Here is a 17,205-nt window from a genome sequence, read left to right on the forward strand (position 1 = left end):
ATCATTCTACAGCTTGAATTCCGCGCTGAAACGTATAAATAATGAATTTGAAAGAAACATGTAAAAGTGAAGCAATAAAATAAATCTTTGGTGGATCCTCAGAATACTGCAAGGGTTCGGGATGGGAATCGTCTACACAGTTCTGCCCATGTATCTGGCAGAGATCTCACAGCCCAAGATACGAGGAGCTATCAGCACTTTCTTCGAGGGCATGTGGTGTCTCGGCATCCTCCTGGAGTATTGTCTCGGCCCTTTCCTCAGCTACCAGGGGCTCTCCTGGGCTTCATTAGCAGTCCCTGTGGCCTTTCTAGCCACCTTCCTTCTCATGCCAGAGTCTCCCTACTTCCTAGTCATGGTGGACAGACCAGCAGAGGCCAGCAGGGTAATCGGAAATGTTATAATATATTTTGCATGTTTTAACATTTTAATTTATTTCTACTGTGTAATGACTTACTGCCATACTGGGTCATCGTTTTTGTTGATTCAAGTATTTAATATATTGTACAGTAGATACAGTTCTACAAGGTATCTAAAAAGACCAGAGATAATTAGTTTTTAAACGATTTAAGATACAGCTGTAAACGTGGTACAAAGTTACTTTACATACTAATTTAACACAACATGTAAGTATAGGTTGGTATTCACATCAATTAAAAGTATTTATTAGTAGAGTAGAATGTCGCAAACCCGACCTTAAACGGACATGGCCAGCCGTTCACAGATATGGCTTGAATTATCACTGTAAATAATGAACCGACAACTTGTTTACTTCTAAAATTAATAACCCAGAAGTGTTTTCAATTAATACTGTTGTACAATAATAAGTTCCAGTACCGGAAGGGAGCTTAACTCCGTTAAAGCAAACAAGGAAAATGAATATGAACCGAAATAGGCCTAATAGATAAAGTTATTTGTGATTGATAGTGGGTATTCCAGCAAACAGGAACATTTTTTTCTTTAGGTCGTTTTTATTCGTAACATTCTGCTCATTAGTGAAAACAGGACATAGCGGTCTTTTTATTTCATTTGTTTTGAGTTGAAAACTTAGTTTTTGCGTGGCTTTGTTATGGCGCTTAGTGACCGCAAGAGAATTACTATATTAATGATGCGTGGTTTGGGGGGGGGGCTTGACTCGGTCTTACAGTGAAGTTCAAAACCTATTCAATAATTCATTTTCTAACCGAAACCCAACATCGAAATCAACAATAAAATGTTTTTTAACTCAAGGAACCCCCTCTAATATTCCTAGAAGTCTTACACCAAATGTAATAAATGAGGATTCGAGTGTAGAAGTTATTCATTGAGGATCTTATGAAACGCTCAGAACAGCTGAAGGTAATCATGATGTGTCCAACAGTGCAGAACGTTCTGCATAAAAGTGGCTTCAAACCATTCAACTTATTATTGCATCAAGAAATGAACGAAGATGATTTTGACAAACGTCTTGGGTTTTTGAGAAATTATAAAAAACAAAGCCATTTAAATAATATTGTATTTTCGGACGAGGCTACACTCATATTAAATGGCAATGTCAACAAACACCAGAGCCATACTGAGTGACAGTAATCCACACTGGATGATAGAAGGTCAAACGCAACACCCACAAAAGTTGAGTCTGGCTCACGTGGGATAGTTTTTAATACATGGTAATTTGCACGTAGTTTCATATTTCGACATGCTCCAAACTCGTATAATACCACTATCTAAAAATATCATTGGTGAAAACTTGGTTTAAACTAGACAGAGTACACCTACGCTACAAGACAATCGTAAGGGATTACTTCAATATCATTTTCCCCCAAAGATGGATAGGGAGGGAAGCGATTGAGCTCACTCTTTCCACCGACTTACCTCCTTTGGCCTTTTCTGGAGTTATCTTAAAGACAAAGTGTATAAAGGTAAACTACATAATTTTGAGGAATTGAGGAACAGCATTTTAGAAGAAAATGCTTGTTTGGAACGTGACGGAATAAGATTACAAAAACAGAGACCTTTTATCACTGATTGGCTCATTGTCACACAACAGAGAGCGGACACTTAGAGCGTCTGTTGTAAAAAGGTTTTCTGTAAATAGTAATGTTCTGGTGCTTGGATCATTTCATGCCATGTAATGGATGATTTTCTTGTGAATAAATTAATCAAACTACCATGAATTAGACACATTTATCTCATAATTGCTCACGATCTGTGAACGGATCCCATTTCCGGTTCGGTTGTCCGTTTGAGCTCGGGTTCGCGGCATTGTGCTCTACCAATGCAGGCCTGTAGTTTGATGTGCATAGCAACTTATGCTTACGTTTAAGAATTTCTCCTGGTTCCTTGTGGGCAGTCCCCCTGAAGAAGTAGTGGGTTACTGGATATGTATTAAATTAGATTTCCATGTTTAGTAACTTTGTACCAGGTGTTGTAGCTCTATCTTAAATCTTTTCACTGTCCCGATTCTTTTTGGACACCTTTTATAATGTAAAAGTTATAATGGTACTTTGGTATTATCCAGATGTTTCCATTTTTGGAAGGAGTTTTCTTACTGAGGACCTAAGAAAACTACATTATTCGAAAGAAAAAAAATTATTTAACTTACTATGAAAATGACTTGTCATTATATCGACCGGTTCTTGTTTTCTGCCCTCCAAAAGGAAGCGATGTAGGCGAGGAGGCCATTCTATCCATACCTACTATTTGTTATTAAATACACACATACGTATCATAAATATAAAAATTTAACGGACGCTCATGTGGTCTAAGCTTTAATGTAGGTGCTATCTCGAGGGATGTTTTATTCTTTTTTACCAGAAGTGCAGGGCACCGAATCCGCACTACTGATGGTCAGGGGCATTTCCGATCGGTACTTACCAGGCCTCGGATCACGTGCCAGATCGCCCAACGTAATCCTATGTCGGAAAAGTACCGATCAGAAATGCCCCTGACCATCAGTATGGGCTTCGGTGGCTACCTCAGCGTCACCCCGTACTTCTTTCTGGAAGAAAAACAAAACCGTCCCTTTAGATAGTACCCAAATTCAAGCTCAGATCACGTGAGCGCTCGTAAGGGTTATCTTTAACTTTGTTACTACTAGTAACATATTTATGATAAACTAATCTAAACCTACTTATATAGCGAAATAACAAGTAGTAGGTAGGGAACGGGTGGTCTCCTCACCGACATCCTTCCATTTTGGAGGCATAAAAACAAGAACCGATAATCATAATGACATGTAGTGTTCTCAGTAAGTCAAATTAAGTCTGCTTTAACTAACAACATAAATTTTTAGGTGTCTGGTAAGAAAAACTCTTAAAAAACAGTGACCTCTCAAAAATACCAAAGTACTGTTATGATAAATACAGTAGTCTAATCTTAAATCATAGGCCTATATTTATTTAGCATATGGATATATCACAGGTAAGTGGTGAAGGAAACAGGATTTTTCCGGACATTTGCCATCGTTCAGTGAAACAAGAAAACAGTAACACACTACGTTTCGAGATCTGCAATCTGATCTCTTCTTCAGGTAAAGAACTAACCTAATACATAATTACAAACTAGGTTAAAATAAACAAAACTTACTAAAGCGTTGTGGCACGCCTAAGTCAGGAATCACAACTTACATGTTGTTGTCAACTTCACTAACACTAAAGACATGCACTTAATACAAAACTATACAAAACACTAATCATTAAAACTAAACTACGGAATACAGGTCACAATACGTCTTCACTCGTCTACTAACCACCTACGACTGACCAGAGGGACTAGCCAATGGCAATCGTGACGGCTGGCTAAAAACAAGATGGCGGAAATACAAGGGAAGGGGAACAGGAATGGGCCCTTTCGTTATATTGGTTCATGCGAGATGAACTTCTTAAAACCATATTGTGACTCCGCATTGGTTTATTACAAATATCTGATCCGTTTGATACTTTTGGTTTTCTCTTTAGTTCATTTTTTAGAATTGGCAACCAAAGCGGCCTAATCTCGACTGATGGTTGACTGATTGGTTGGTCTGCCAATTAATGTATGTTGCCTCAATTAATTTTCCTTTTGAAGAAATGTGGTTCCCGATGTATTATGTGGGCTTCATCCCAATTCATATGATGGTCTTCGGACCAACAATGGTGTGCAATTTTTGACTTTTCTGTGAAACCCTTTCTCGTGTTTTCTTTGTGTTCTTTTATCCTTACGTTTAGTGGTCTTTTTGTCTCGCCTATGTATTCCCTATTACAGCTACATTTTATACTGTAAACACAGTTTTTGGAATCCTGTGTGCCATTTTTTGGTTTTGTTTTTACGAGACTTTGTCTAAGAGTGTTTGTGTGTTTTAAACGCGGTTCTAATGTTGTACTTTCTACCTACTCTTCTAATTTTCTCCGATAATCCCGGCACATAAGGGATTGACATAAACGCAAATTTATCACAATTCTGTTTTTCTGACTCAGGAATGATTCTTCTGGTTCGTTTGCACTTATTAATTACTAATTGAGGGTATCCATTGCTCCTGAGATCCGATTCAATTTTCTTAAATTCTTCTTTTAGTCCATCTTTTATCTGAGCACAAGCTCTTTGCTCTATCAAACAACGAGTAGGCTACTCCTTCTTTGACAGATTTTTGATGGTTGGATTGATAATTTAAATATTTTCCTGTGTGTGTGTTATCTTTCGAAAAACAGTTGTCTTAAGGACATCCCTATCTCTTAATACACACACATCCAAAAAGGGAAGCTTGTTTTGGACTTCCACTTCCATTGTGAGGCGGATGGAAGGAGAAATACTATTAATGTGATTCAAAAAATTATTTAATTCAATGTCTCCATGAGAAAAAATAACAAAGGTATCATCCACATACCTCCACCAAATCTTCGGTTTGAACTGAGCTGAAGCCCAAAGCTTTTCGCTCGAATTCCTCCATAAAGATATTGGCGAAAATAGGAGACAGTGGAGAACCCATTTGCCATCCCCTCATCTTGACGGTAAATTTTACCCTCTAACTCAAATAATTGCATTGAGTGCATAGTTCTAACAGTTCCACATAATTACTGGCACGGGAAGTTTAGTTCTATCCTTTAATGTTTGGTCTTCTTTGAGACGTGATTTAATAATTCCGAGAGTTTCTGGAAACTGGTACATTTGTAAATAGGACTTTCGACATCAAAACTTACCAGTTTGTCAGTTTCAGTCAACTTTAGGGATTTTGACTTCTCTACGAAATCCCTGGAATTTTTGATGAAAGAGTCAGTTTTTCCTACCAATGGCGTTAAGATGTCCAAGAGGACTTTAGACAATTCCCTGCAAGGTGAATCACGAGAACTAATGATGGGCCGAAGAGGGATGGTAGGTTTGTGGATTTTGGGAAGGCCATACATATGGGGGATTTTTGAGTGGTGAGGAGTTAATTTAGATCTAAATTTATCTGAAAAAAAATTCTTTATGTTTTCTTAAGGTGTTTGCTACTTTGCGTTCAAATGAATCAGTCGGGTCTTTATTTAAAACTGTATATTTGCCAGTATTTAAAGTTTCCGCAATCTTTTCTTTATACGCTACTGAGTCAAGTACCACAGTAGCGTTGCCTTTGGTCGGCAGGTAAGATTTTGACGTGTCGTCTTTCCCAAGGATCGACCTGGCCTTTTTCTCCTCTATTGTCAAATTGGGTTTTGTGGGAGGAATTTTTCTGAGTAAAAGACTGGCCTCACAACGAAACCGGTCACCCTGTTCCTCAGGTAACTGTGAAACAGCCGACCTCGATTCCAGTTACGAAATCCAGTGCCTTTAACCGATTTTTGTGCCACAGAAAAGTTTAAACCCTTGGATAAGACTGATATTTCCGCTTCATTCAGGATTTTTTGAAGAGAGGTTGATTACATTTTTATTATTTGCATCCGTATTCACGTTGCCATCCTTAGGCAAACCACAATTTTTTAGGCCTAATTTTTTCCAGTTTGGAGATTTATGTCCGGAAAAATCCTGTTTCCTTCACAATCCTTCCATCGTCAAAAATAACCTTTAAACAAAGGTAAGTGGTATACAGAGAATTGTGTAAATAAGCATATTTAAAAATACATTACAAACAGTCTCAATAAAAATAATACAAACAAACAGCGAGATTACAAGAATTGGCTCTTTTGTTGCAATCAAGAAGTCAGAAAGGTTGCCACTATATGGTCTGATCGGACATTCCTCCACCAGGTGTTTAATAATGTGTTTTAGGCTTATGTGGTTGGTGGCATAACATAGTCATCTTCAGTCAATAGATTTCAAAAACAAAATGGTCTAAACAATTTTCCTGTTCAGTTCCTTATAAGATACAATAGACATACTCAGATTAATAGTAATTTTTATTGTGTAGGCTATATTAGGTTTTATATTTATTTCAAATTATAACACAATCCCTTGTGCAAGCCAGTAGGGTAGGTCAGTGTATTCCACTAAAGTATTGAAGTATTATCATTTTAATCACACGTATAATTTTACCAATTTTAATTCAATAAACAAATTTTTTTAGTGTGTTACAAAAATGTTACTTTTCAGTTAAAATTATGTTCTAAGAAAATATTTGTTCAACTACTTTTTCACTCAAGGTACGGTGCCTTCATTCTCCTTCCATTAGAACATATGTTTCTTCACTGTTCCCTTCTGTGATTCTAGTCACTGACGTGGCTGAGGGGGGAAGAAAGTACCATGGACGAGATGGAAGAGATTGAGGTGACAGTGAAGAAGGAAATGAAAATAGAGGTAAGTAATAAAGAATTTTTACAGAAACTTTTAAAGTAGGGAAAGTGTTGTTCACTAGAACACACTTCTTCAGTTGTTGTCTCAAATATACAAATAACATACAGGATAGCTCTGCCAGCTTAAACAACAGAACAATAACAGAATCGTAATCACAATAGAAAAACACATACATTTAAAATAAAAATATTAATGCATATACACATTTTCAATTACAAAATTTATGTGTACATATCGAAATTGAAATTTCAAGATCAATTTATTAAAACATAGCTTCATGTTTTCTTTGAAATAACTTTTCCCACAGGAAATACACAAGGCTGAAATAGAGATTATCTTCTAAAGGATATAATATATATATAATGACTCATTTAATATATATGATTTATATGTATAATTTTATTTAATGAGTCATTAAAAAAATCTTTGAAAAAATAGAAAGTTTACTCACCTGCACTGTTAAAAAGAATTTGTAAAAGTTTCTTGGATATAAAGATATTAAATGTATATTTAGAACAATATAGGTCTTTTCTTTAAAACTAAATTGATATACAAAAATAGGTATACAGTAATTAAATATGTTAAAGAATAAGTAGGTTTATTTCTACAAAAACTAAACTTTTACAATCTATTTTAAGAGCGTTAAGAAACAGAAATTAACTCTTAAAAGTGTTGTACTTCACCAATACACTTACTTCCTTTTGTGTTCAAATTGTTTGCCTTCACAGTCAACACACTGCTGTAACCTTGAAGTTACGCTTAAACACACTTTTCGGCAAAGTTCTTTATTTTCATCTATGTCTTGGCAAGCTTGGCGAATGAATTCAACCATCTGATTAAGATCACGAGGTTTTTTAGAAAAAACCTTGTCTTTGACAACTCCCCAAAAGAAAAAATCCATCGGTGTCAGATCGGGAGATCTTGCTGGCCATTCAACCGATCCTCTTCGACCGATCCACGAGTTAGGAAACTCCCGATTTAGTAGGTCACGCACGATTGTCGCATAGTGGGCAGGAGCTCCATCTTGTTGGAAGTAGAATTCCTCATTACCCTGCTGGATTTTGATTTGTGGTATAACGTCAGTCAGCATGTTCCTGTATGCATGTTGGTCTACAGTGTTATGAAAAATGACAGGTCCAATGACACCTTTACATGAAATGCTAGCCCAAACTGTTACTCCAGGTTGATTCAGCTGTTCTTCGAATGTCAAGTGTGGATTATCAAAACAGTAATAGACACAGTTGTGTCTATTGACTGCACCTGAAAGCTTAAAATTAGCCTCATCGCTCCAAACAATTTTTTGAATAATTCCCGCACCTTGAAGTTCCTCGTTTAACATTATCTCGCAAAACTGCAGTCGACGATCAGGGTCGTCCTCTATTAGCCCATGAATAAGTCTTGGAATGTACATTTTCAAACCTAACCGTTTCATTAGGCGTCCTAAAGATCTGCGTTCAATGCCCAGTTCAATTGATGCCCTTTTTCTTAACTTTTTTGGGCTTTGAACATAGGTCTGCGCGACAATCATTTCGTTTTCAGGAGTAGTGACAGTGATTGGTCGTCCAGCCTTTAGACCATTGCAGATAGATCCTGTAAGGTTAAACTTATCTCTTAGTCTATAAATACTTAATCTGGTTGGTGGTGGTGTATCAAACTCTTCTCTCCATCTCTCTCGAACTCTTTCACAGTTTTCTGTCTTCCAATATTCTTTCAAAACCCACTTTCGTTGATCGTTGGTCATGTAACCAGCCATGATGACAGAAGTGTAATAATAACAACAGTAACAATGAGAAAACATTGCCAGCTGTTAGTAGCAAATGTATTACACAGCTGATCAGGTGGCTAACTTGGGTATTACCAACCAACTAAAACTGTATACCTACTTTTGCACCCCTCTGTATAATGTAAGAATGAGCTTATTTATATTAGCAAAGTTTCATTCCACAATATCCAAAGCATACAAATTAACTTACTCGTATTCAAAGAACTCTCAAAACATACCTTTGGATGACCACTTAGCAAAAAACAAGAAGGATCTGTAGACATGCCCTTAGTATAACAGGGGTATACAAAGTATTGTGGGATATGGTAGATGAATCCCTTCCAGAAATTTGACATTCAAGCAGAAAGAATAGTAATGATTTTATAACTCAGAATACAGGGTGGCGCAAAAGTCACTGGACAGTTGGTTAAAAGGAAAAAAAAAAATAACAGCATAATCATTTGGCGTACTTGGACCATATTTTTTTGAAGGAACAGTGACAGGAGATAAATATTTGGATATGCTTCAGAAATACGCGGTACCAGGACTCATGACGTTTGCATGCAGAAAACTTTCAAGAACTTTACTTTCAACACGATGGTGCTCCACCACATTACGCCACTGCCGTTCGCGATTATTTAAAAGAACGTTTCCAAAGAAAAGTTATTGGTCGAAGGGCAGATATTGACATGCCCCCACGTTCACCAGATATCACACCAATGGAGTTTTTCCTATGGGGAGTAGTCAAGGACTCTTTTTATTCTCGAAAGCCTCATACTATTGACGAACTGAAAGACTACATACATGACGCATTTTATGATTTGGACAATGATCCCACACTATGCCGTAGAGTATGTAACAGTATTCCAGAAAGACTTCAAAGATATATTAATGAAGACGGAAAACAATTTGAATATAAAAAATAATTGTAAGTATTGTATGTAATAAAAAATAATTTCAAATAAATCTAGTCTTGTTTTAACCAACTGTCCAGTGACTTTTGCGCCACTCTGTTTAATTAGTACATTTTTAGTTGTAATGTAAGTTACCGGTATATAATTTACATTGGTAATAATATACAATGTGCACAACAATGATTATTAGTATTATACAGTGTTTATCTTTCTTTCATAGACTCGATCCTGGAAGGAGTTATTTTCCACTCCTGCAGACCGAAGAGCATTCCTTATTGTACAAGTAGCGACAATTACAAAGTTCATGAGTGGTATCGGAGCAGTCCTTTCGTACTCCTCTGAGACTTTCAGTGAATCTACCAGGTGACTTCTGTTGGATCTGCATGATTAGGCTTTGTGCTCTGTCTGATTTCGTTGCATCCTCTCACTTGAGTAATATCATGAAATTACTCTTTTTAATTTATCATTCTTCCTTTTTAAAATTTTTTTAGGATGATTGGTAGTAGTAATAATAATAATAATAATACTTTACTTTTAAAACATTTACAACTCCAATACGTTTTTAACTTCTTTTACTACTCATATATTATTGAAATATTTTTGAGCCTTATAAAATCAGTCAGATTTGTTTTGTTCATTCTAAAATTGTAAATACTGATATTCAATTATGATAATTTTACATTGTTGATATATTTCTTCAGTATTGTTATGAATAACACATTGGATTATTTTGTTGCAAATTGGTTTATGCCAGTAACAACATTAGTTCTTATTCACCTCAGCCCTGTATTTGAGATTTATCCTATCACCTTATACCTGAGGGTAGAAATCACACAAAATTACGTGTCGAAGTAGTTCTGACTCAGCTTAAGCTTTTCAACTTGTACTTGAAAGTGTACTACATACAAGTCTAATGAGTGGATTAATCGTATGTTCCAGGTCATTTCTATCACCAGATCAATTCACAATGCTAATGGGTCTGCTTATCATTGTGTCTACGCTAGTAGCTTCATTCACAGTCGACCACATGGGTCGCCGTCCCCTTCTACTAATCTCCTCATTGGGATGTGCCGTGTTCGAGATGCTTGCTGCCCTCTATTACTACCTAGACGGCTCCGGAGTCGACACAAGCCCCTACAGCTGGGTCGCCTTTGCTTCTGTTGCTTCTTACTGTGTAATCTTTAGCCTGGGGGTGGGACCTCTTGTGCCGGTCCTACAGGCAGAACTCTTCCCATCTAACACTAGAGGATTAGCTTCAGGTAAGTAACTTCAATACTTTTGGGTCAGACAAAGAGGAAAAACTGTTACATCCAATACATGACTTAAACGTTAAATTGCACACACACACAGGGTGTAATGAAGTCCCTATACGCCTGGTTATATTTCAAATGGATTGAGATATTGGTGTACAACCTTCAACATACTTATTAAAATACTTTATTGGATTATTTGGAGGATAACAAAATTCCCCCATCTTTTCAAAGGGAGTTAGAAGGGGGTAACTTTAACTTTTCAAATATCAACCCCTATCTTTTTTTTTGTTCTGTTAGGTCAAGAAGCTTATGAAATGCACTTAGTCCTATAAGAACCTTAGCGCTGCTTCCTGAGTGACAGGATAGGTAAGGTAGGGGGTAGGGGCCACCTCTAATCGAGATCCATGAGGGCACCAATCTCAAAGTCATGTTTCCCCGGAAGAAGGGGAGGCCAGCTCTGAACCAGCCTCTTAAGTCAAAGCAGGCAGGGGGTGGCACACCCTTGTTGAGGCTAGGAAGAACCTCTTATATTTAGGAAACAAACCCCACCAACTCCAACAGTCATCTCCCGCAGTAGACTAGGATCTATAAAATTACCCTTGCACTCCAGAATCTCGACATTTGTGGTTAGTGATGTGCCGCTCCTGGACATCCATAAGGTTGCCCAGATTTAAGTGACACATCATTTTTTGCTGTGCCCACTGATAGGTTCAACTGGAAGGTATAAACCAGCCATAAGTGATCCCTGCTGGGTTCCTCTATCTTGTGACATGCCATTTTAATAATCTATTAAAAAAAAACACGATGATAAGTATGCACGACCACTTTAAAAATACCCTTGCACAAGCCTGGGTCAACAGTCAGCCTTGATACCTTTCAACTGTATTGTATATAGTATTGTATTTTTCTAAATAAGTTTTTGTTTACCTCCTTTCACATTTCTAATAGTCTCGTTGTCTCCTCCGAGATCTAATTCTCTCTATTGATCCTCTTTTTTTCATGGATTTTTATTTTCTTCTCCAGGTTTATCTCACCACTCCTTCACTTTCTCTTATTCCTTTTTCTTCCTTCTAATTTCTTCATTACATCTACACCTCTTTCCCTCTTATCTTCTCTTACTACCAGTGATTACTACTCCACAGGTATCACTACCATCACAGACACTGTCACATCACTTATCTGCATGAAGCTGTATGTATGAAGTCATTGCTTCAGGGCTGGAACTCAACTACCTGGTATATACTCTCTTCTCACTGGCTGGACTGTTTGTCATGTACTTGATTGTATGATTGCTCCACAGGTATCACTACCATCACAGACACTGTCACATCACTTATCTGCATGAAGCTGTATGTATGAAGTCATTGCTTCAGGGCTGGAACTCAACTACCTGGTATATACTCTCTTCTCACTGGCTGGACTGTTTGTCATGTACTTGATTGTATGATTGCTCCACAGGTATCACTACCATCACAGACACTGTCACATCACTTATCTGCATGAAGCTGTATGAGGTCATCGCTTCAGGGCCAGGACTCTATATCAACTACCTGATCTATGCTCTCTTCTCGCTGGCAGGACTGATTGTCATGTACCTGATAGTACCTGAGACCAAGGGCCGCTCCTTTGCCCAAATACAATCAGATCTGGCTGCTACCTATAATGAATCCAGGGATTTAAGTGACAAAGTCAGGAGTAAGGACTCAAACTACACTCAATTTTGAATGAATAATTTATTAATATTCAGTATTCTTTTTTGATCCTTTAGACTTCTAACAGTATGTTATGATCGAAAACGGAATTAAACACATCCTGACAGCGCAAAACATAATAGTGTGTTCCATCTGTCTATTTATACAAGTAAAATGTGATTAAATAAAAAAGTGATAACAAAGATAAAATGCAGATTAGTATATGATATTCTTCTATGTTTAAAAATGTACTTCAGTACAATGTGTAGTTATACAGATAGTACTACACACTACTGACTGATAGTGACTGTTTTGTCATGGCTGATCTGCGCCTTTCGATCTTGTGTAGATAAAATATTTCTTTTTATTAGGATGTAAAACACAGGCCATCAACACCATCATTAAAAATAATTGACACCTACTTCTTAATCAGAGGTGAATCATTGACAACTGACTGGGTTATTGAAGATGTAATATTCGTGATGAAGGCTCAATTAGAGGTGTATGACTGACAACACTGGAACAATAATTGTCATACTAAACACATATAATATTTTGAAAAATGCACATAAATTACAGTGTGCCTTCATATAATGGCCATACTATATTTCTAAGTGATGCTATTATTATTTTTTAGATATACAGAGTCTCCTACACTAAAATTCCTGGTAACAGGGATACCTCTAAGAGAAATGTTTGATCTTTTTTAAGTAGGCTTGTAAGAGGAGAAGGAATTAAAGATCATTTGGATTGTGTTTTGAATGATAAGTTATCATTCTTAAACAGTTATGTACTGCTGTACTCTATAAATGTAATGTTTGTTTTGTTATCTATTCAAATAATTCATCATCAATAATGAACTTTAAACTAGACATGTAAATGTGCTGAGAATTTAGTGAAACATTCTATGTGATACAGCAGAATTAATTGATCATGATTTTCCTAGTATAATGACCAATATGGCTTCACATAAGATTACTGAAAAACTCTTAATTTTTAAACTACAAGAGTCATACAATATTGTTATATGAACAATATAAGACAGCAAGTCTTTAAATTTCCAAGTACATAGCAAATAAATCTAATCACAACTCTTAAGTGAATAATAAAAATGGATCAAAAAATATTTAACAACAGGTGGTTATAAAAATTAAAATCACTACATCAAGAATTATCTGACTCTGCAGTGGTTAGCTGCAACAGCAACTGTTTATCAAACTCTTACAGACTACTGTAACCTCAGCAAATGCATGAATAAGTTGAGCAGCCTACTGTCATAGAGGCGATTCTGAGCTCGTATTCTGATATTAGAAATCTTCTGAAGTTGTATTGTAGACAAGAAGATTAATTTTCAGGGAATTATTTCCTGTTTTTAAATGAAAAAGAGTTCAGAGATTAGGAGTACCTCAAGAAGATGGGACTGATCTCTGAAGACTTTTAAGTATCAAATGTAAACATTAGGAATTATACTTACTTACTTGATACTTTGCTTGTATAAATTGGAATTCAAAAGGTTTTCTTAGATAAGATTCAGAAAATTAAATAAGGGTCAACTCACTTGATTACCACTTACTTCAGTGAAGGGCTTGAGATTAAGTTTAAAAAAAGGATCACCTGTGATGTATGGGTTATTGGAATTACACATTGCAAACTATTACTAATCTATTTCAAAATACCAATTGAAGAAGTGTGGCAAGTGATGTTAATAATAATTTAATCTAAACATTAATGTAAAATGTCAATAAACATATTATTTATTTTACATATTTATTACCTGCTAACGAGACAATAATAAACAATTTCTAATCAGAAAAAAATTATAATTTAATCATATAATGTACATTGTATTGTTATAAATAACAAGAAAGGTTTTATAGACAACATATAAGTTGTGTTATTAATGCCCAACAATAAAGCATTTTATTTACAGAGAGTTTCAATATTATATAAAAAATGTATAAAACCAGAAATCAACTGTGAAAGTTAAAAAAAATTGCTTATAAGTTATTATGTTTTAAAAATATATCAAGGAAGCCTTTGTCTAGAATAATTGTGTGAAAAAAATGTTAAAAAGCTGAAGTCTTCATCTTATAACTCTTTTATTTCTTATAATTAATCTGTTATAATTAATTAAATTAATCTTTTATAAGTCCAGCAATCTCCAAATATCTTAAATAAATAGAGCTGTTAATGTTTAAAGTGAAAAAAAGTATTCGCGTTGCTGAGAACTAAAAGGTAAGGTTTTGCCGAAACCGTTCTAAGGATTACACACAGAGTCTGTTGTAGAGATTGACATCTTCTGCCCTTACTTCCCTAATCCCAAATCTCTCCAAAGGATTTACACAGGATCTGTACCTCTGAGACGTGTTGGCATTATAAGAACATTAGTTCTGTTTGCACAAAAAATAACAAATTTCAGCTCAGTTACTTGTGGCTACCTTTCAATTTGTATATTTTTTAAACAAAACATACAATTAAGGATAGGATAAACAAAACATCAAAACAATTTTGATTTAGAAATTTTAAATCCTATAGCCTATGCCCTATACAATAAAATTTGACCAAAAATGGATATTTACCATTTTACAGATAATATGACCATTTTATTAAAAAACATGACATCATGTGTGCCCATATGCATGTATGTGTATTTATATAATATCAATAAAGATTGATGAACCCAAAGTACTCACTCAGCTGGGATTTAAACCCGTACCATTCACTTGCTAGGTGAGAATGCTAACGCGAATACTACAGAGCCATACTTTATGACCGTCATTAAGAAACCACAGGTCCTTCTTAAAATCATTAATGTCATTATCTGTCTGTTCATCTATACTTTAATTCTTGATAGAAAGGTGTTAGAAACTTGAACCTAATTCTTCTTGGTCCAAAGAAGAACGCTATTCAATGTGGGTTCAAAAGTTACAAGCCAGCAAAATAAAAATAAAAATTCAGAAGGAGAAAAATCAGAATAAACAAATGAGTACACAAACAGTCTTACTGTAAAGTTTGTTTTATTAATTTTAAAATTAAGTTATAAATTTTATGATGTACTTCAGTAAATTACCACACTCATATGATACATTTACCTTGTTGGATTGGTTTTTTTTCGTATAAAAATAGGACAACAAACCTGCAAAGTCAATATGTTGTGTTGTGTCCTTCAACACGTATTGTTTTATTTTTTATTTAGTTGTTTATGTCATACATGTTGCTGGATAAACAAACTAGAATGTGATTGGAAGACCAAGTAATCTGACAGATGTTGGCATTCTTGGCTAGCAAGTGAAAGATCCGGTTTGAGTTCCAGTGGAGCTTCTTTTTGTTCCTCGACCTTTATTGATATTAGATTAAGTTATTGTCACCTATACAAATTTTATGGTATATTTATGCATGTATAAAATATATATATTTACTAACTAATAAGTTACTTTATATTGACAACAAAACTTACAACACAAACTAAACTAAACAAAACTAACAAAACTTTGTTGTTTTAGTTGACAACAAAACTTACTTTATATTTAAGAAATTGTACATTCATAGGTGATATAAGATACATTTGCAGTAAACTACAATGTAATACATATTACAAGTAAACACTGTACACTTGATTAATCTACATTTTAATTTTAATAACTCCAAATTGTGTTTTCTCAGTTTTTAAATTTTTGTGGTTAATATTTTTATCTAAAATTTTGCTCTTATCATACTAACAAATTTGCCAATTTTCAAAATCAATGTTGAACTTGTTCTAATATTTATAACTTATAGTCTATTAGGCAGTTAAAACACCACCACGAAATTTATTTTGAAACTTAAAGAGTTTAGGCCTATGTTATAACAATCTTAAAACATATTGGCTGCCATGCTGATATTTAAGGCTTGTGTCCAATATGCCTGCTGGTAATTTGCCTTTGCTATTATAATGCAGATAAGATAAGGGTGCTGATAAATCCAATACAGTAAATTCATAACTGCTGACCCTGCTTTCAACCCTGTAAAATCTTGATTTAATGATTTATCCTTGATTATTGTAAAATAAATTACCACAACCTTTCAAGACATACCAAAATAATCTAGAAAAATATACATCAGATTGTCATATCTGAGATTTTAGACTTAGATTGAAACAAGATTCAACCCCACCATTGTCTAATGATCCAAGTATAGTATAGAGCTACTACAGCAAAGGGAGATATTAACATACTAATGTACTCCTAACCATCACAGTTAATGGCACTTTGGGAGCGGTGATAAATTTGCAATTGAATGAGGCAACTAGGCAAGTATGTGTTCAATACATTGTACGTTGAGGCTTATCTTATATACAATATTCAGGTGACAATAACATAGTTTCTCTTCTTTTTCTTTTTTTAAAAGAGGCAGATCCCCACTTCAACTTCTTTCTTAAAAGAACCTTTCTTTTTCAAGAGCATTTTTTTAACGTTTTATTAAGTTTTTTAACATATAATTTTAGTTTTAGTTATTTAAAACAGTTTATCTTAAACAGAACAATAACAGTGCATCTCCAGGAATTCTAACATATTTCATGTTAGCTTATTTGTTCCTGTGTTCAGTGCCAGTAGTTTTTAATGAAGTTCTTTTTTTAATTCTCGTTTTGGGAATCTTCAGTAACTTCTTATTCTTGAAATTACTAACTAACTCTTTCAAAGCCTTTCTTAATATTTCAAAATTTATGATGATGTTTAAAGCAATTTCAGTACCGGTATGTATTACTCATAATATAATCTGGACTATTTACCAAAAAAAGGTAATATATGTTTATACCTTAATATACCTTATGGAATGTATAGCAGAAATTTTGTAGTGATTTGGAGATGGCACCACAATGCTAAATC

General features: G+C 34.9%; 1 protein-coding gene across 2 annotated transcripts in view; it reads left to right on the plus strand.

Moving 5' to 3' along the window:
• Window positions 1-12,391, plus strand: part of LOC124354064 (facilitated trehalose transporter Tret1-like) — a 28,335-nt gene extending 15,944 nt beyond the window's left edge. Inside the window, exons 3-7 of one of the 2 annotated variants that reach the window (XM_046804241.1) lie at window positions 103-382; window positions 6,637-6,723; window positions 9,617-9,759; window positions 10,336-10,655; window positions 12,108-12,391. In XM_046804241.1, coding sequence (XP_046660197.1) covers window positions 103-382; window positions 6,637-6,723; window positions 9,617-9,759; window positions 10,336-10,655; window positions 12,108-12,373 — 1,096 coding nt within the window. In that variant the 3' untranslated portion in view covers window positions 12,374-12,391. Of the gene's footprint in view, window positions 1-102; window positions 383-6,636; window positions 6,724-9,616; window positions 9,760-10,335; window positions 10,656-11,791; window positions 11,876-12,107 lie in introns of those variants that run through there. The other variant, XM_046804242.1, reaches the window with a different exon arrangement.
• The last annotated feature ends 4,814 nt before the right edge of the window (window positions 12,392-17,205 follow it).

This window comes from Homalodisca vitripennis, chromosome 2 (assembly GCF_021130785.1).
Source record: "Homalodisca vitripennis isolate AUS2020 chromosome 2, UT_GWSS_2.1, whole genome shotgun sequence".
NCBI classification, from domain to species: domain Eukaryota; kingdom Metazoa; phylum Arthropoda; class Insecta; order Hemiptera; family Cicadellidae; genus Homalodisca; species Homalodisca vitripennis.